This window comes from Chlorocebus sabaeus, chromosome 20, assembly GCF_047675955.1.
Source record: "Chlorocebus sabaeus isolate Y175 chromosome 20, mChlSab1.0.hap1, whole genome shotgun sequence".
NCBI lineage: Eukaryota > Metazoa > Chordata > Mammalia > Primates > Cercopithecidae > Chlorocebus > Chlorocebus sabaeus.
In genome coordinates, this window is record NC_132923.1 from 103511167 (window position 1) to 103528817 (window position 17651).

Below are 17651 nucleotides of genomic sequence, written 5' to 3' on the forward strand. Positions count from 1 at the left end.
TGCCCTTAGGAACATCATGTTCTATGAGCCATCTTTGTAGATCCCGTAGGCCAGGCTCTCCCAGCTGCCATTCCAGCCTTGCTTCCCATTTTAGTAATTACGCCAACATTGCTGCTGACTGTTAAGTAATTCCACCCGGCTTCTGTATTCTAGGATCTTCTCATCCCCATTACTGCTAGGGAGCCCAGTGTCTCTTCCCATCAGTTTTCACCCACAGAGGATAGCCATTAGTTACTCAGGTTTTCAGCAATGCTGGTGCTCACCCCCTCCAGGAAGGCTGGAGCTCCTCACCTCCTGATTGCGTTCGTAAATGGAGTGTCTGCCAGGTCTTCCTGAGAACTATGGTCAGCTTTTACACAGCAGACCTAGCCCAGCATGCCACTTCTCCGAGCTTTTCCCTTCACAGTTTGCATGGCAGTTCTGGTGACTCTACTTTGTTTAATATGATCCATTACTTTTTCCAAGCTTCTAAGGGCTGTCTTAGTGGCATCGTAGAGCCATCACTCAGGGCCTTTTCCAGAGTGATAAATCCTGTGTCATGGATTATCCAGCTTTATATTCTGTGCCCCTTCAACCGGCCCCCTTGGGATGCAATCTCAGGCACTTAAGGTAGAACAAAAGAAGAGGGAGGTCTTTCTCAAAGAGCTTTCAAAAGCAGTATTAGGGAGCTCTGTTACTTACGACCCCGAGATACGACATTTTCCTCTAGCTTTATTACTATGTATGCATTCCATAAATATTTTTTTCTATATGGCAAGCACTGAGCTTTTTTGTTTTGTTTTGTTTTTGTTTTTGTTTTTGTTTTTGTTTTTGTTTTGAGACTGAGTCTTGCTCTGTCACCCAGGCTGGAGTGCAGTGGTGCGATCTTGGCTCACCGCCTCCTGGGTTCAAACGATTCTCATGCCTTAGCCTCCCCAGTAGCTGGGACTACAGGTACGCACCACCATGACCAGATCATTTTTGTATTTTTTTAAAGTAGAGATGGGGAGCAAGCTATGTTTTTAAAGCAAGCTGTGTTGCCCAAGCTGGTCTCAAATTCCTGGGCCCACCTGCCTCAGCTTCCCAAAGTGCTGGGATTACAGGCGTGAGCTTAAATACACACAAGAGAAGTAGAGTGGCCAAGTGGAAGAAGTTCCCAATTTGAAAACCAGCTCTTCCACTAACCAGCTAGTTGACCTTGGTCAAATCTCAAAATGCAAATCCATTTCATCTTACCTGCCAGCTCCTATAGGTAGGCAGGGACTTCCTAGAGTACTGCTTTAGAGCTGGGCTCAGGAGAAAAGAGCACCTTGCGCAATGCCTGTGGATGCAGAGAGAGGAGTGCAAGTACAAATGATTTTGCTGACTCTGAACAAGTCACCCCACCCTCTGAGCCCTGAGGTCTTCCCTGGAGGCTCCCTGTGATGACTCCCATGGTCTGTAATCCTGCGTCCTTCTCACCCCAGGTCCGTCAGGACAGAGTCCTCTGCTGAAAGCCCTCAGTGGGAATTACTCAGCTCCCCTGATTGTCACTAGCACAAGCAACTCTGTGTACCTGCGCTGGTCATCTGATCACGCCTACAATCGGAAGGGCTTTAAGATTCGCTATTCAGGTGAGTTAAAAAAAAACACACAAATAAGCCACAGGCCCTCTCCTCATCGAAGCCGCAAGCTCCTCTGTGGAGACTGGGCAGCCATTCCCCTCCTCTAAATCTGCCTCACCTGAAGCTAAGTGGTCTTTGCCATTCCCCTACCTCCTATTTTTCTATTCCATTCCCCTCTTTGAACCTCTTCCCTCTTTTCTTCTCATACAGCCAGACTGTGTCTTCAGGATAAGTTTAACTATTTTATATGATCCGATAGTACCTAACAGTGATCCTGTCCCTTTAAGAAAGTTAGGAAATGCTAATAAAAGTGTCTTAAAACTAAAAAGCCCTAAGGCATGGATCTCTGACGGGCAGATGTTAAGCAGGCAGCAAAGGATGGGCTATATTTCAAGGCCAGGTGCCTTTCTTCTGCTCAGGAAGCCATATCTTATAAACAAAGTCAGATCAAAAGGCCAAAGACTGACCCAGGCAACAATCTATAAGGACCAAAAAAAAATATTCCTGGGAATATAATGAGATGGAGAAATTTGAATTTATCTGATCTCACATCATGGGAATTACTGTCTGTGGTTAGAAGAAAACTTCACAAGCTGCTTGATGCCCACTTTGAAGGCAGATGGGTTCAGTGAACTGCTGACTGGGCTCTACAAGCTTGGAGGCAGAAATCAATTACTTAAGACCATGGGGGGTTCCATCATGCACCAGTTCCCTTTCAGCACTCTTTCCCCTGGCTACCTTTGGCCTACATTCCAGGCAAATGATGGATAAATCTCTAACGAATATTGGTTGGGGGCCAGGTGCGGTGGCTCACACCTGTAATCTTAGCACTTTGGGATGCCAAGACGGGCGTATCACCTGAGGTGAGGAGTTTGAGACCAGCCTAACCAACATGGTGAAACCCTGTCTCTACTAAAAATACAAAAATTAGCCAGGCGTGGTGGCATGCAACTGTAATTTCAGCTACTTGGGAGGCTGAGGCAGGAGAATCGCTTGAACGTGGGAGGTGGAGGTTGCAGTGAGCCGAGATCATGCTACTGTACTCCAGCCTCGGCAACAACAGTGAAACTCTGTCTCAAAAAAAAAAAAAAAAAAAAAAATCTTGGTTGGAAGGAATGTCAAATTCAGTACCTGAAGTCCCACTTGCCACAGTCCATCTTTTCTCATGGGTCTCCTACTTGCAAGACCAGTCCATATTCAGCGGGTGAACAGTCTTAAAGAATCCCTGGGTGTAGCTTTCAGGGAAGAGCCAACCAGAGGAAGCTGAGGGCTCCTGGGAGGAGGTGGGTCTTGACTGTCTCAGAGCCGACATCCTCTGCAAAGTCCATCCAACCTCTCCTTTCCCTGGTGCACACAGAGGAAGGGAGGGTCTGGGAGGCTGCAATGACTGAGTGCCCCAATGTCAGTGACCAGCTCTCTCACCCACTAGCTGTGAGATTATTAAGCAAGGCACTTCAGGCCTCAGTGTCCACATGTTGAAAAAGACACTTTAAGGTGCCTCTTAGGGGTGATTCAGGCTGAGTTCCTAGCAACTGCTCACTCAAACAGGAAATACAGCAGTTTGGTAGCATTTCACTCTACTGGTTGCTAATTAGGAACTGAACGCTATTAAGGAGTTACCCTTTCCTTGATGTTCTAAAGACTAATATGTTTGGGGATAATGAGTCAGTTGTAATTACAATACATATGCCACGTAGAAAGTGAATTAATTACATGGTGCAACAATTAGTACTTAATAATTCAGATAGAGTAGACGAGTGTAATTTGCACCTGCGTCTGTCACTGTGACTAAGTATATTTTACAACTGAGATTCTTGTTCCTGAGGGAGGTAACCATGTGGATATGGCACACATAGGACACAGGGGGCAAAGCAGGAATAGGGAAACAAATCCAGCTTGGAAGGCTGGATTTAAAACACCAATTTCAATTATTTAAAACACCAATTTCACCAGTAGAGGGATGTGATCACCAATAAAGAGGCTGTAAGGGCCCTACACTCAAATCCTGCCTTATCTATCTCTGCCTGGAAGACCCCACCAGGGACTCCTAGGGCAAACAAAGAGAATTATCTGCCTGCTCCTTCAGTCATCCCTCTTTGCTGGCCTCACAGAACTCCCCCTGAGGATCCCTGGCAGGCTTTATAATGTGAGTCCTTTCAGGCTGGGATTTTTTGTTTTGCTTTTTTGTTTGTTTGTTTTTTGAGACAGAGTCTCACTCTGTCACCCGGGCTGGAATACAGTGGCATGAGCTCACCTCCCTGCAGCCTCCACCTCCTGGGTTCAAGCGATTCTCCTGCCTCAGCCTCCCGAGTTGCTGGGACTACAGGCATGCACCACCACTCCTGGCCAATTTTGTATTGTTATTAGGGATGAGGTTTCACCATTTTGGCCAGGTTGGTCTTGAACTCCTGGCCTCAAGTGATCCACCGGCCTTGGCCTCACAAAGCCAAGGATTACTGGTGTGAGCCACTGCACCCGGCCCAGGCTGGGATTTTGGTCTGTTTTCTTCATTGTTGTATTGCAAGCACTTAGAACAACACCTGGAAGATAATAGATATTTGATATCTATTTGTTGAATAAATGAATTAAACAAGTTGAAGTCATATGTGGAGGGGAAATGAGCACTGTAGGGAAATGTGTGTCCCGGGTTGCCACAGGTCCGTCTCAGCGCATTCCCCCACACAACATGAAGAAGGACAATGACCATTTATTGAGCATTGAACAGTGAGTGCCCCATGCTGTGCTGGGGGCTTTATGTACACAGTCTATATTTACAGTTTAAACTGACCATGTGAGGTAGGTATTACCAGTCCCAATTTACAGGTGAGGAAATTGGAGCCGAAGCGATTTGTCCCACGTTACAGAAACTGGTCAGACCAGAAATGGGACTGGAGCCCAGGCCTGACTAAGGTCAAAGTCCACACCCCTGCAGTCGCAGCTTTCTGGAACCAACCCCATTGGGTTCTACTTTCTAAGTCTGTTTGGAAGCTGAAGGGATTTGAGAGCCTGAACTTAGCCATACAACAAGATCTACCTTTGGACCACAAAAGGGACCCAGTACTTCATGAAGCTGTTTTTTTGTTTTGTTTTGTTTTGTTTTTTTAATTTTGTTTCGGCTTTACCAACCTGACTGGGTGTTTTTCAATATCCACCATTCAGACCTTCCTCAGTAGCAGAGGATGTGGCAGTGGCAAAGACAAGGGGATGGGGGAGAAGAAAGGGAAAAGGGCCTGCATAAAAGACCATGTCTGTCTTCCTGCTGGTACCAGTTCCCTGAACCTCATCTTGTTGTTCAGCCCCTTACTGCAGCCTGCCCAGGGCTCCACTCCATGGCTTCATCCTGGGCCAGACCAGCACCCAGCCCGGGGGCTCCATCCACTTTGGCTGCAACACCGGCTACCGCCTGGTGGGACACAGCATGGCCATCTGTACCCGGCACCCCCAGGGCTACCACCTGTGGAGCGAAGCCATCCCTCTCTGTCAAGGTGAGAAGCAGGTGGAAAGCGGGTCACAAGGTAGCTCAGATCCAACTCACATCTTGGGTTTGTCCCAAGACTAGTCAGTTCCAAATGTGGGTTTCCTCTTTGATAATTATTTCATTCTTTCCACAAGCATTTACTGAAGATCTGTAGTGCACAGCAATCTCAGTGTTTTGAGATCCATGGGGGAGATAGGTATGTGAGCACATCAATGCAAAGTGGCAGAGGAAGGAAGTGTTGTGTCAGGAGCATAATCAGTGTTGTGGGAGCCCAGAGGTGAGAAGGGATCTGCTTTCTCCTGGCCAGCTGGGGAGGGCTTCCAGCAGAGGGGATGCTTGGACTCGGGCTCATAGAGCAAGTGGGTTGATCAAACACTTGAAATGTGTCAGTCAGTTTGCATGCATTACCTTTTATGATTTATGAGTTTTTTCCATTAAGTAATATACATTTAAACTAAAAATCTGAAGAAGAAAAAAAATGGTAGATAATGCAAAAGAAAAAACTGAAAATGAGTGATAAACCTGAGATCACCACTGTTAACATTTCAGCACATTTCCTTTTGTCTTTTATGTATTGATTATAAAAATAGGATCATCCGTGTACAAAGCTCTTACAGACTTTGTTTCCCATAATGCTGCGCAACCATTGAAAATCATGGTGATGAAGTATATTTAACTATATACTACTTTTTGAGATGGAATCTCGCTCTGTCACCCAGGCTGGAGTCCAGTGGCGTGGTCTCAGCTCACTGCAACCTCTGCCTCCCATGTTCAAGCAATTCTCCTCTCTCAGCCTCCCAAGTAGCTGGGATTACAAGCACCCGCCACCATACCTGGCTAATTTTTCTATTTTTAGTAGAGACAGGGTTTCACCATATTGATCAGGCTGGTCTCAAACTCCTGACCTCAGGTGATCCACCCGCCTCGGCCTCCCAGAGTGTGGTGATTACAGGCATGAGCCACCGCACCTGGCCTCTATTGTTAACATTATACTTCCTCACCATTATTTTCAATAGTTGCACAGCATTATGAGAAAACTGTCATTCATTTAAGTATCATTCTGTTGTTGGTCATTTGGATTTCTATATTCTTTGTGACTATAAACTTAGAATTCCATCTTTATGAATATTACATATTTCCTTAAAGCAAATTCCCAGAAATGAGATTGTTGCATCATTGTGTATGCAATTGACAGCTGTCGATACTGACTGCCCCCCCAGAAAATTTGTCCTCATGTATAGCAGCATGTAAGAGCTGTCTTTTCTCCCATGGTCTCAATGTTATGCACTGCATTTAAAAAAAGAAGAAAGCATTGCCAACTACATAGATGAAAACAGGAAATCGCATTGCTACTTGATTTTTCCTTTGGTTCCCAGTAGTGGTGAAGTACTTTTTAATGACATCTCTCATCTCTAATCCTCACAGCCTTCTCGCCTGTGCCTGTGTTTCCTCAAATAACAAAAACAATGTGCTATTAATAATCTACTCCTAAGCAAAGGTCACAGTGAACTGGCTGTCCACAAATGGCAAATGGCATTTGGCTTTGGTCTCTGCATCTCTGACTGCATTAACACGGACAAGTCTTTTTTCCAGAGCGTCAGTTGGAACCTACCAAGTCTCTCATTTCTGTTACCTTACATCACCACCCAAAATTAGGCCTCCCCCCAGGCTTCAGTTGACCCATCCCCATACTACTGTGCATGTCTTCTCCCAGCTCCACCCCGTGCGTCCCACTGATGCCCTTCCTCTGAGCCTCCCACTGCGTTCTCTGGAATCCTAGTTCCATGGCCAGCAAGTATACATGCTCTGTCCCTACCCAGCTGGCTGTCTTCACTTCCTCCCTCCGTGGAGACCATGGCTGTCCTCTGAGAGCACGTATGCTGTGGCCCTTTCAAGTGGAGTGTTAATCCGCCTCCACCTAGCTCCTACTTCCCACAGAATTCTGGGCCAGGAAGGGCCTGGCATTCTTCCACTTCTCTACTGCTGCTTCCAACCCATGATTTTTTCCACTCCTCCTTTACAGACTCTATGCCTCCTAATGCCTTCTCTCTCCTTCCCCAGCCCATTCTCTCACTCCGTGTCTCTCTCCCTCAGAGATCTCATTCCACCACAAGCCTCAAATACTTTGTGATTATATCCCCTCCCCTCCTACTCACAGGAAGTGTCCCTCTTACCACCAGGTTTGGGGGACTGCATTTTGGCATGGAGATCATGAGACACAGGCTTTTAGTATCTCAGGCTGGAGTATTATCTTCTGTCCCCTTAGTTATCTACAAGAGCAAGGCCAAGCCAGGGCCCGTGAGAAGTGGCTGCTGCCCACTTCCTTCACTGCCCTCCCTGGGTTGACTCTCCATACAAGACACCAGTGGAGATCCAAGTATTTCTTCCCAAAGGATTCAAGGAAGCTGGGCAGGTAGTTGATCAGATATGACACCTAGTTCCACTGAAGGAGCTCACAGCCTTTCTGTTTAGTCATTAAGAGTCTCATGTTTAAACACTCTCTCATTTCTCATTCCTTCTGTGTTCCTGATCCTCCTCTTCTGGAGAGTCCCACGCCTAGACCCTTCTTCCATCTTGGTATTCCAACTTCTCTCCTTCTGAACAGTCTACCCTCCCCCATTCATAATGGAGCCCCAGCCTGATGCCTCTTATTGGTTCTGGAAATTCTTATAGCATCAAGCATCTTGTTAGGCAATCTCAGTGGGACTCTGCCCAAGCTTATTCTGGTTCTGAGCAAAAAAGTTCTGAGCTCTAGACTAGTTGTCAGAGGGGATAGTGGATGGAGGCAATAGTGAGTACTTTGGCAGATCAATCTTTCCATCTGTAATACCCCCGAGCTATCAAAGGGCAAGGATGATTTATAAGTATTACTTACTTTCAAAGACCAAACAGTCTACTCTTGCCTAAGTAATTCCTATTCCTCCTATAAACATAATGTCGACCCTACTCCTTATAAAATAATAACCCTGGCCATGTTGCTGCAGATATTTCTCCCCTGAGTTGTCCCTTTGAGATTCCTTTTCTTTGTATTCTTGAGTTAGTTCTGTCATTTTTTATATCCCCTATCTTGTCCTTTCTTGGTTTTCACCCTCTTTTTCATGGGGTATATCCTTAAGTAAATTCTTAAGAAAGGGTTCATGAGGGGTACACTTTCTGAGACTTTACATGTCTGAAAGTATCTGTCTTTTTGCCTTCACACATGCTTGGTCAGTTGACTAGGTAAAATGCTAGTTTACAAATCATTTTCTTCAGAAGTTTAAAGCTTTGTTCCATTATCTTTGAACACTCAGTGTTGTTGATGGGAAGTCTTATGCCAGTTTGATTCTCATTCTTTCACAGTGATGTCTTTTTTTCCCCTCTTTCTAGGAACTTGGAGGAATGCCTGTGTGTCTCTAGACTTCTTAGATACACAAAATTCCATGATGGTGAATCTACAAGTGATTCTTTTTGCATTCCTTTGGCTCCCTTTCCATCTGAAGACTTGTGTCTCTCTTCAGCTCTGAGAAATTTTCATCTATGATAATTCTGTCCCTTCCACTTTTTGTGATCTCTTTTTGGAGCTCTGAACAGTTGGATGCTGGACCTTCTATATTGAGGATTGATCTGTGTTTTCAGTCCTTTTATCTCATTTTTGGTCTCTTTTTTTAATATATTCTGAGAAATTTACTTTTAATCTCCAATCCTTTAATGCTTATTTGGGCAATCATATTTTTCATTTCAAAGAACTTTTACTTGTTTTTGTTTTGTTTTGTTTTGTTTTGTTTTTTCCTTCAGAGCACACTGATTTTATTTTATGAGTACCACATGTCACCTTGACTTTATCAGGATACTACTGATCAGAAGTTTAAAGATTATATATCTTCTGTTTCCTGAATTAACTCTGTTTCCTAAGGGGACATCTATTTTAAACCTTATCTTGGTTTGTCTTGTTCACACTGCTGATTTTTTTCATATATATGATCCTTGATTGTATTTTAAAAGTAAGGGCCAGGTTGATTTTTTCAGATATGAGATGTGGATTACCTTTGTTGTTTTTATATACAGATATCTTGGTCCACTAAGTCTCTCCTATCAATGAGAAGTTGAGTTGAGTATGTGGCAGACCTGAGTAGGCAATAGGGCAGCCTTTAGGCCAAAAGACCATAAATCCTATAATTAAAAGAGCTTTCCTCGGGGATGCCAACTCCCACCATAGCAGCCCTAATTCATTCTAAGAGAGTTCCCCTTCAGTGGAAAAGAAAATTCTCTCTTTTGTTTGGAGAGTAAATACTTGAATGTCTCTACACCGTGTTTGTGGGAACAGATGGCGGAGAACTGGTTTCACCCTGAGGCTCCCTCCCATATATTTTGAGCTACAGCTTCTTTGCACTTCTATCTTTATTCCTTCTTCCAAACAAACAAACAAAACAACAACAACAACAACAAAAACCACTCCTCTGATGATGATCCTCCCATTTTCTTTTTTATTATGAGACTTTACCTTTTTATTAGTTTTTACTACAGTTTTATTGGGGCCTTGAGAGGGGAGGAGGGATAAAAATAGTTTCTTAGAATACCATCTTAAACCAGAAATGCTCATGACATTGTTTTCCTTTTGCTAGCTCTTTCCTGTGGGCTTCCTGAGGCCCCCAAGAATGGAATGGTGTTTGGCAAGGAGTACACAGTGGGAACCAAAGCCGTGTACAGCTGCAGTGAAGGCTACCACCTCCAGGCAGGCGCTGAGGCTGCTGCAGAGTGTCTGGACACAGGCCTATGGAGCAACCACAATGTCCCCCCACAGTGTGTCCGTGAGTCCTTGGGCAATGGAGGCGGGTGTAAGGAAGGGCTAGGTGAGCAGCTGGAAAGATTCCTACAAGGAGCAAGCTAAAAGCACAATAATGAGGAAAAAGAAAAAAAAAAAAAAAGATGGACATGGAGGCTGGGGGATTTCAGAAGAGGAGGCAGTTGCTGAAACTGCTCTCAGCATTGATGACCATTGTGCCCTAAGATGTTTCCACAAACCACCATGGAACTTAGGAATGGCCTGGTCCACTCCCTTTTAGATGGAAAACCTGTCAGAAAGTTTGCATGAATGTCCCTTGATTCCAAAGCTCTAAAACAACAACTTTTAGGCCAGATCACAAAATGGTAACCTCCTCAGCTACGTCTGGTCCAAAGACAGAGGTTTTTGTTTTGTTTGGTTTTTTGGCCTACACAGTGCTTTATAACAGATTTTGAATTACTCCACGATCTTTTAAAATCAATAAATTTTCATTAAAATCCAGATTTCTGTCTTCTCTTGAAAAATGAAAATCTAACCAAATGTAACTCAAACATTCAGTAATCAACCGTGACTGAGTACGGTTTCCGTTTTTTAATTTTTAATTTTTTGGCAGAACTGTACTTCCCAGTTAGCCACATCCCCCACTCAACCCACTCTGTTCATTTACCAAACCTGCCTGAGAACTGAAGATTCCTGGATTCTTCATTATTGCATTAAGGTCTCCAAGTCCCTAGATCTGGGGTCTTGCAAGGTCTTCCACAATTAATCAAGTAATTAATCCTCCTCTTTGTTCCTCATTTCCCCCAGCTGTGACCTGTCCTGATGTCAGTAGCATCAGCGTGGAGCACGGCCGATGGAGGCTTATCTTTGAGACACAGTATCAGTTCCAGGCCCAGCTGATGCTCATCTGTGACCCTGGCTACTACTATACTGGCCAAAGGGTCATCCGCTGTCAGGCCAATGGCAAATGGAGTCTCGGGGACTCTACGCCCACCTGCCAAAGTAAGCCCAGGAAGGGAGGGTGGGCAAGTTTGACAGAGTCCCTCCTACCTAAGCTGTCTCATGCATGGGGTGAACTGGGGTGGGGGAAAAGGGGGTATCACCAGGGATTGCAGTGTACTGCTTTTTAGATTCTCATCTAGTAGAATCAGGAGCTGGGAAAATGCCTACTCCTTTACTCCTTTATGGAAGTATTTCTTAGCATTTTCTCATCTTATCAAAAGCTGCCTTTCTCCAGATGAGCATCCACTAATTCATTTCTTTAATATTCATTAGGCTCTTACTATATGCCAGACACTGTAGAGGTATGAAGATAAAAGGTTTTGGTTTCTGCCCACATGGACTTTATACTCTACCGGAGAGGCAGACAGATAAAGAAGCAATGATAATGTGGTGTGATAAGACCTCAAATGGGAGTGTATATAGGAGGAATGAGGGTAACACAGGAGACTGGTCACCTAAACCTGCCTGCCTTCTCCATTGTCAGTTGTTTTTCTTCGGTTCTTTAATACAGTTTCAAAGGTCAGAATCTATGGGAAGACACTCTGAGACAGGCTTATTAGGGGGTGCTCTTGAGAACACCACCTACAGAAGGGAAAGGAAAGGAGGGAAGGAAGCAGGACTGGGCAGAAGGAGAATTGAGCTCTGATGCAGTATTCGTGAAAGCCTCAGCTCACCCCCCAGGGAGCTCTGCAGCTGGGATGACCCCTCAGAATTGTCACAAGTTGGAGCAAGGGAACTGTTATACTGCCACACTGACCAGCCACTGGATGCAAGCTGGCCTAGGAAAGGGACATGACCTTCCTAGGTGGGTGGACTCTTCAACCACAGCAGTCTGAAATGGGCTGCCAGCCAAGGGTTGTTTTCCAGCAGCTGGGGAAATAAGTCCCTCAGTCCTAAAAGGGGCTCTGAGTGGCTCACCACAGCATGCACTACAACAGGGACATGCTCATAATATTTATGTGACCAATGCAGATGTCATAGAGGAAGCAAGTGATTGTAAAGAGGTAGAAGGAAGTGGTCAGTGAGAAGTGGGAGTTTGAAACTGGGAGGGAGGAGGAATGGTATCTTCCAATGCCTGTGATCCAGGTTGGACATAGATCCCAGTATTTGAGAGGCTGAAGGGGTGGATCACTTGAGGTCAGGAGTTTGAGACCAGCCTGACTGGCATGGTGAAACCCTGTCTCTACTTAAAAAAAAAAAAAAAAAACAAATTAGCCAGCATGGTGGTGCCCACTTGTAATCCCAGCTACTTGGGAGGCTGAGGCAAAAGAATTGTTTGAACCTAGGAGGCAGATGTTGCAGGGAGCCGAGACTGTGCCACTGCCTGGACTACAGTACAAGACTCCATCTCAAAAAAAAAAAAAAAAAAAGCCAATGTCTGTGATTCAAGACACTGTTGTCTTTACACGCTGTGGTGCTGACCGCACAGTGGGATGTAACCACATGTGTGGCAGAGTAGTCCCAAACGTTTGACAGCCTCACTACAATGCAGCCACTCACATTTCAGTGCAGCCTTGGCAATTAGGCCTCACCTCATACCTCAGCCAGAGGCTCTCAGCAGTGCTCTGTTGACAAAGAGTGTGAGGCTGCTGCTGGGCTCAGAAAAGAAGGGCAAGGAAATTGGTTAGCAATGTCTGCCCAGGGCAGTAAGGAGCATACCACAGAATCGCCATCTCTTCCTAACCTAATCTCAGCCACCTGAGGAGGATTAAAAAAATACACAGGCCAGGGCCCTGTGTCCAAAGCTGGTGAGTCAGGCACCTGCAGTGGAACCAGGCATTTTAAACAGCCTTAGGGGGCTTCTGGAGACACCTCCAGTTGAGGTGCCACATCACACAAGTCAGCATCACAACCCATATTCTGGCCAGAAATTCCAGCAGAGTAAGGTTGAACAGGTCTTATTTTTTGTCACAGTTCTTGCTAAGCAGAAGCAGCCATGTCCCTCCTCTTGGGGCTGGCTTACTGAGCATCTTATGATCCTTTTAGTCATCTCCTGTGGAGAGCTCCCAGTTCCCCCCAATGGCCACCGCATCGGAACACTGTCTGTCTACGGGGCAACAGCCATCTTCTCCTGCAATTCCGGATATACGCTGGTGGGCTCCAGGGTGCGTGAGTGCATGGCCAATGGGCTCTGGAGTGGCTCTGAAGTCCGCTGCCTTGGTGAGTGGCCTCTCCAGGCCTATCCTGCCCAGTTTTTCTCCACGAGATAGATTAGATCTTTCCAAAGCTGGGATCCAGTCTTTGAAAAGTATTATTTCACCTACTAACATAAAATGCTTAATGCAAACACCAACTATTGGGCATTAGGCATGACTAAAACCCTGGAATAGCTTATCCCCGGCCACCCAAAAGAATGAGAAGAACTTCAGATCTAAAGAGACAAGCCTTTGAGGGGTTTTCATTCTGGTTAGAAAGGCAATTCCTTCCTATTGGCCTTCGAATAATGAGTGAAGCCTCAGTCTCCATTTTTTGAAAACTTGTAGACATATTCCTGTAACACACCTAAAATACCTTTTATATTATCTATTAGCAAATTTTACACACAACATATAGATCTATACATATATACTAAGCAAATGACAGAAACATAAAACAACCTGGTTTCCAAAGGACTAAGTTATCATTTCCTCCATGGCTAATCCACCCATGGTTCTATGGTTCTGTCTCCTCTCACGCCTTTCTTGGACCCCTAGAGTCTAACAGAGGGCCCCAGCCACATAAACCTAATAGGATAGATTGGATGGTCTGTCCTGGGGTGAACAGTGCGGTCTTGCCCCTGTCCCAGGCCCATTAAGGACACAGTCACAGGTCATTTCCACAGAGAGCCAAAGGAAGCTGGCGGAAATGCCAGGAATATACTCTACCCAAATCCCATATAATAAAAAGAACTCATCTAGGTGCTACTCAAGGAGAAGGAAAGAAAGATGAATTTAGCCAAACCATCTGGTTTTACATAGTTGTTTCAACACAGCCGGGTTTTGATTGCCTTAATGTAGACAATGGTGCCCTCCATGCAGCAGACGCTCAGTGAAAAACAAGATGCCCAGGCTGGGTGTAGTGGCTCATGCCTTTAATCCCAGCACTTTGGAAGGCCGAGGCGGGTAGATCACTTGAGGCCAGGAGTTTGAGACCATCCTGGCCATCATGGTGGAACCCCATTTCTACTAAAAATACAAAAACTGCTAGCTGTGGTGATGCATGCCTGTAGTCCCAGCTACTTGGGAGGCTAAGGCAGGAGAATCCCTTGAACCTAGAAGGTGGAGGTTGCAGTGAGCCAAGATCGAGCCACTGCACTCTAGCCTAGGAGACAGAGTAAGACCCTGTCTCAAAAAGGAAAAAAAAAAAAAAAAGATGCTCTTGAGTTTGGGTTTTTGGAGGGGGGTTGTTTGTTTTTTACAGAAGGCTTTTTTGTATCTGGTTAGTAAGAAAAAGAGGGGGATGATCCTGGGGGCAGGGAGGTAACAGTGATCATTTTGCACAGAAACTGAAGCTCAGAAGTGAGTGGCCATTTGGGATACAACCTTGGGATTTGGGATGTCAAGTCCTCAACACTATTTTTGTCATGTCGAGGGTTCCTGAAGTTACCCCTAGATTGCTACTCTCAGGGAGAGGTGGGAAAAGTGATGAGTTATGGGATAGTTGGTCCTTTTCCCCACCCTCCCTGTCTCTCGCCACCCAGACCAAGCTCCACTCCATTTTCTATAAGCTCCTCTTTGATGTACCCTCTTCCCCATCCCTCATCAAAGCTGGACACTGTGGGACTCCTGAGCCCATCGTCAACGGACACATCAATGGGGAGAACTACAGCTACCGGGGCAGTGTGGTGTACCAGTGCAATGCTGGCTTCCGCCTGATCGGCATGTCTGTGCGCATCTGCCAGCAGGATCATCACTGGTCGGGCAAGACCCCTTTCTGTGTGCGTAAGTATGTCATCCACTCTCCCTAGTCACGGGGCTCAGATTCAACATGGACTTTCTCCCTCTCTCTTAATTAGATTAGCTAGAGGGTTTATATATATATATAAAATTGCTAATTTTTTTTTTCAAAACTGAAATCATTGTTGATCTAATGTTTTCCATTCTCTGCGTGATTAATCACTGTTTTCACCTTTATTATTTCCTTCCTTGTGATTTCTTTTGGTTTTACATTTTTGTTCATTTTCTAGCTTTTGAGTGGAAATTTAATTCATTTAGTTTCATTCTTTCATTTCTATTGAGTTTTATTGCTATAAGTGCTTAAGACTATGATATTTTCTCTCATCACTGCTTTAATTGTATCCTATACAGTCTAATAATAAATGTTTATTATTTATTAGAAATTCTGTAATTTTGATATTGATTTCTCCTTTTACATAGAAAATTTTTAATAGAAGGATTTGTTTCTAGGTGGAAGGCCATTTTTGTTTTCATTATGTTATTCATTTCTAATTTTATTGCATTGTATATAATATTTCTACTTCACAGAATTTACTGAAGCTTTCTTTGTGAAAGCTTACTAACCTAATAGTTGGTCAATTGTTATGAGTGTCCCATGTGCACTTGAGAAGAAAGGATATTAAGATGTCATGTTTTATTTATATATTCATGAGATATATCTGATTGATTATGTTGTCTATGTCCTCTACATTCTTACTTTTCACCCACTCAATCTGTGTTATTCTGAAAGATGTGCTTAAAGTTTTCTATTATTAGTGTGTTTCTATTTTTCCTTGCACTTCCTGTAGTTTCTGTCCTATAAAGATGGTTGCTGTGTTATTTGGTGCATAGATACTCATAACTAGTATCTCCATTGCACATTGTGGTTTTTAGCCTTTAAAGATGACTTTTTTGTCACTTTTAATATTTTTAGCTTGAATTGTACTTTGCTTGATATTAGGCTTACAACCCCTGCTTTAATTCTTTTGCCTGATACACCTTTGACCATTTATTTTAGCCTTCTGATTCTCTTAGGTGTGATTCTTGTATGCAGCATAAATTGCCTTATGAGCTAACTTAACCATCTTTTTCTTTTAGTTGGTTAGTTAAACTCATTCACATATATTAATATGACTGACATGTTTGGTCTTAATTTTGCCATTTCCCATTTCCCCCACTTCTCCACCCCTGGTAACCACCATTCTACTCTCTGTTTCTACGTATTTGACTTTTGGAATTATAATATTAGTTTAATTCTACTTTTCTTGTAGGTTATTTGGTGATTTTTTGAGGTTCCTGATTATTTTTCCCTACATCCTAAAGTCTAATATTTTTACTAGGACATGCTTCAGAGTTAATTATTCCAAGACAATTTCCCTAGGTATTCTGTGGGTCTTTGAATGTATAGATGCAGGTCTTTCTTTATTTCCAAAGACTTTTCTTGGATTATGGTTTTAAACACTGGTATTACTTTGTTTCCCACTGTTTTTCTTTCTTCTTCATCAGCTCTGATTATGTATATGTTAAATATTCTTTGCCTATCTTCTCTCTCAGCCTCTCTCTCATTATTTTTACCTCTTTATCTCATTTTAATTCCCTTGGTTTTTGCCTGACTTTCTTCAGTAACTCTAATTATCATTTGAGAATATTCTTTCTTGGACCTCTTATAATTTAGTCTTCATTTCCCAGATGGTTTTGTCTTTTTCTTTGATCTCTTTAAAGCATACCATCAGTTATCTTTTATTTTCTTCCACCTTTTGTCCATTTGTGCTTGTTAGTTTTTGATTTTCTGATTTTCATGGTGTTTTTTAAACTATCTCCAGATGCTTATTTGAGAATATTTAGTTCAGTTTAGAATGCTGCTACAGTTTTCTTATGCTTCACATGTTTTGTTTTTGGTGAGGAGGTTTTCATCAGATGAAATGCTTGAATTCTTTCCTATTTGTTTCTTAAAGTAGCTTCCTATACATTTAGGTTGATGTTTTCTATTCATTTTATGGCTTTAATGTGGTTTAGTAGTACCCTCTTCTGTCAGTGTTACAAAGTCTTTCTCTCTGATCATTTTTACTTCTTTATCTCGTTTTGATTCTCTTGGATATTTGCCTTTTGTTTGTTTGTTTGTTTTAATATAAGGCTTTGTGTGTGGTAAGGAAGAGGTTGTGTGTCCTTCATTTTTGTTTGAGTGTTTTTCTTTTGTCTTGCAGAACCCCAGGTTTTCCCATCATTGCTTCTTATTCCCTTTATCACTCAGAGGATGTCACTTTCTTTTCTTCCAGAAGCAATGGGGGAGAATCACACACACTTTTATGTCCCTTTTCTGTGGTTATACATTGACATACAAAGATTTGTTTTCTATATATTCATACATGAGATGGATTTTCTCCTTCTGGAGGTGATTTTAGATCAGCGTTAAGCCCTTCACCTGCTCCTCTCTTCTCTTTCTCATCCAGTCTTGCTCTCCACAAAAGCTTGCAGCAGAACCATGAGAAGTAACTCTGCCTGGGCTTAGTGTGTATTTCTCTACTTACACATAATTTAAAGTTTGTAGCACTCTCTGGCTTCTAGTTAGGCTGCAGGCCTGGGTTTTCTATTATTTGTTCTTCTGGTTAATCTGCATTTTTTTTATTTAGGCAACCATTGTTATGCTCAGCTCCCTGGAAGTAATTTGGAAAATTCTTCACTTTTTGAATTTCCCTAAAGTGAGCCCTTATGTAAAGCGCAAGTTTTCCTTCTTAATTTTTGTAAGGCAGGTTTTTAATTTTAATTTTTCTTGTTTTGGCTTTTTATATATGGGATAGGGCCATAAAATAATGAGAACTTCTCAAAAAACAGTGCATGAAATTAGTCTTAATAACTTCTTAAGGTTTACAGAAAGCAAGACCCAAGCCGGATATGGTAGCTTGTGCTTGTGG

At 43.3% G+C, this 17651-nt stretch overlaps 1 protein-coding gene across 7 annotated transcripts in view; it reads left to right on the top strand.

The window, feature by feature from the left end:
- Positions 1-17651, top strand: part of CSMD2 (CUB and Sushi multiple domains 2) — a 654890-nt gene that overhangs the window by 584066 nt on the left and 53173 nt on the right. For 6 of the 7 annotated variants that reach the window (XM_037996751.2, XM_007979489.3, XM_073007520.1 and 3 more), the window contains 6 exons: positions 1446-1592; positions 4880-5068; positions 9663-9848; positions 10631-10825; positions 12812-12985; positions 14572-14745. In XM_037996751.2, the coding sequence (XP_037852679.2) occupies positions 1446-1592; positions 4880-5068; positions 9663-9848; positions 10631-10825; positions 12812-12985; positions 14572-14745 (1065 nt within the window). The remainder of the gene's footprint in view (positions 1-1445; positions 1593-4879; positions 5069-9662; positions 9849-10630; positions 10826-12811; positions 12986-14571; positions 14746-17651) is intronic. The other variant, XM_037996769.2, reaches the window with a different exon arrangement.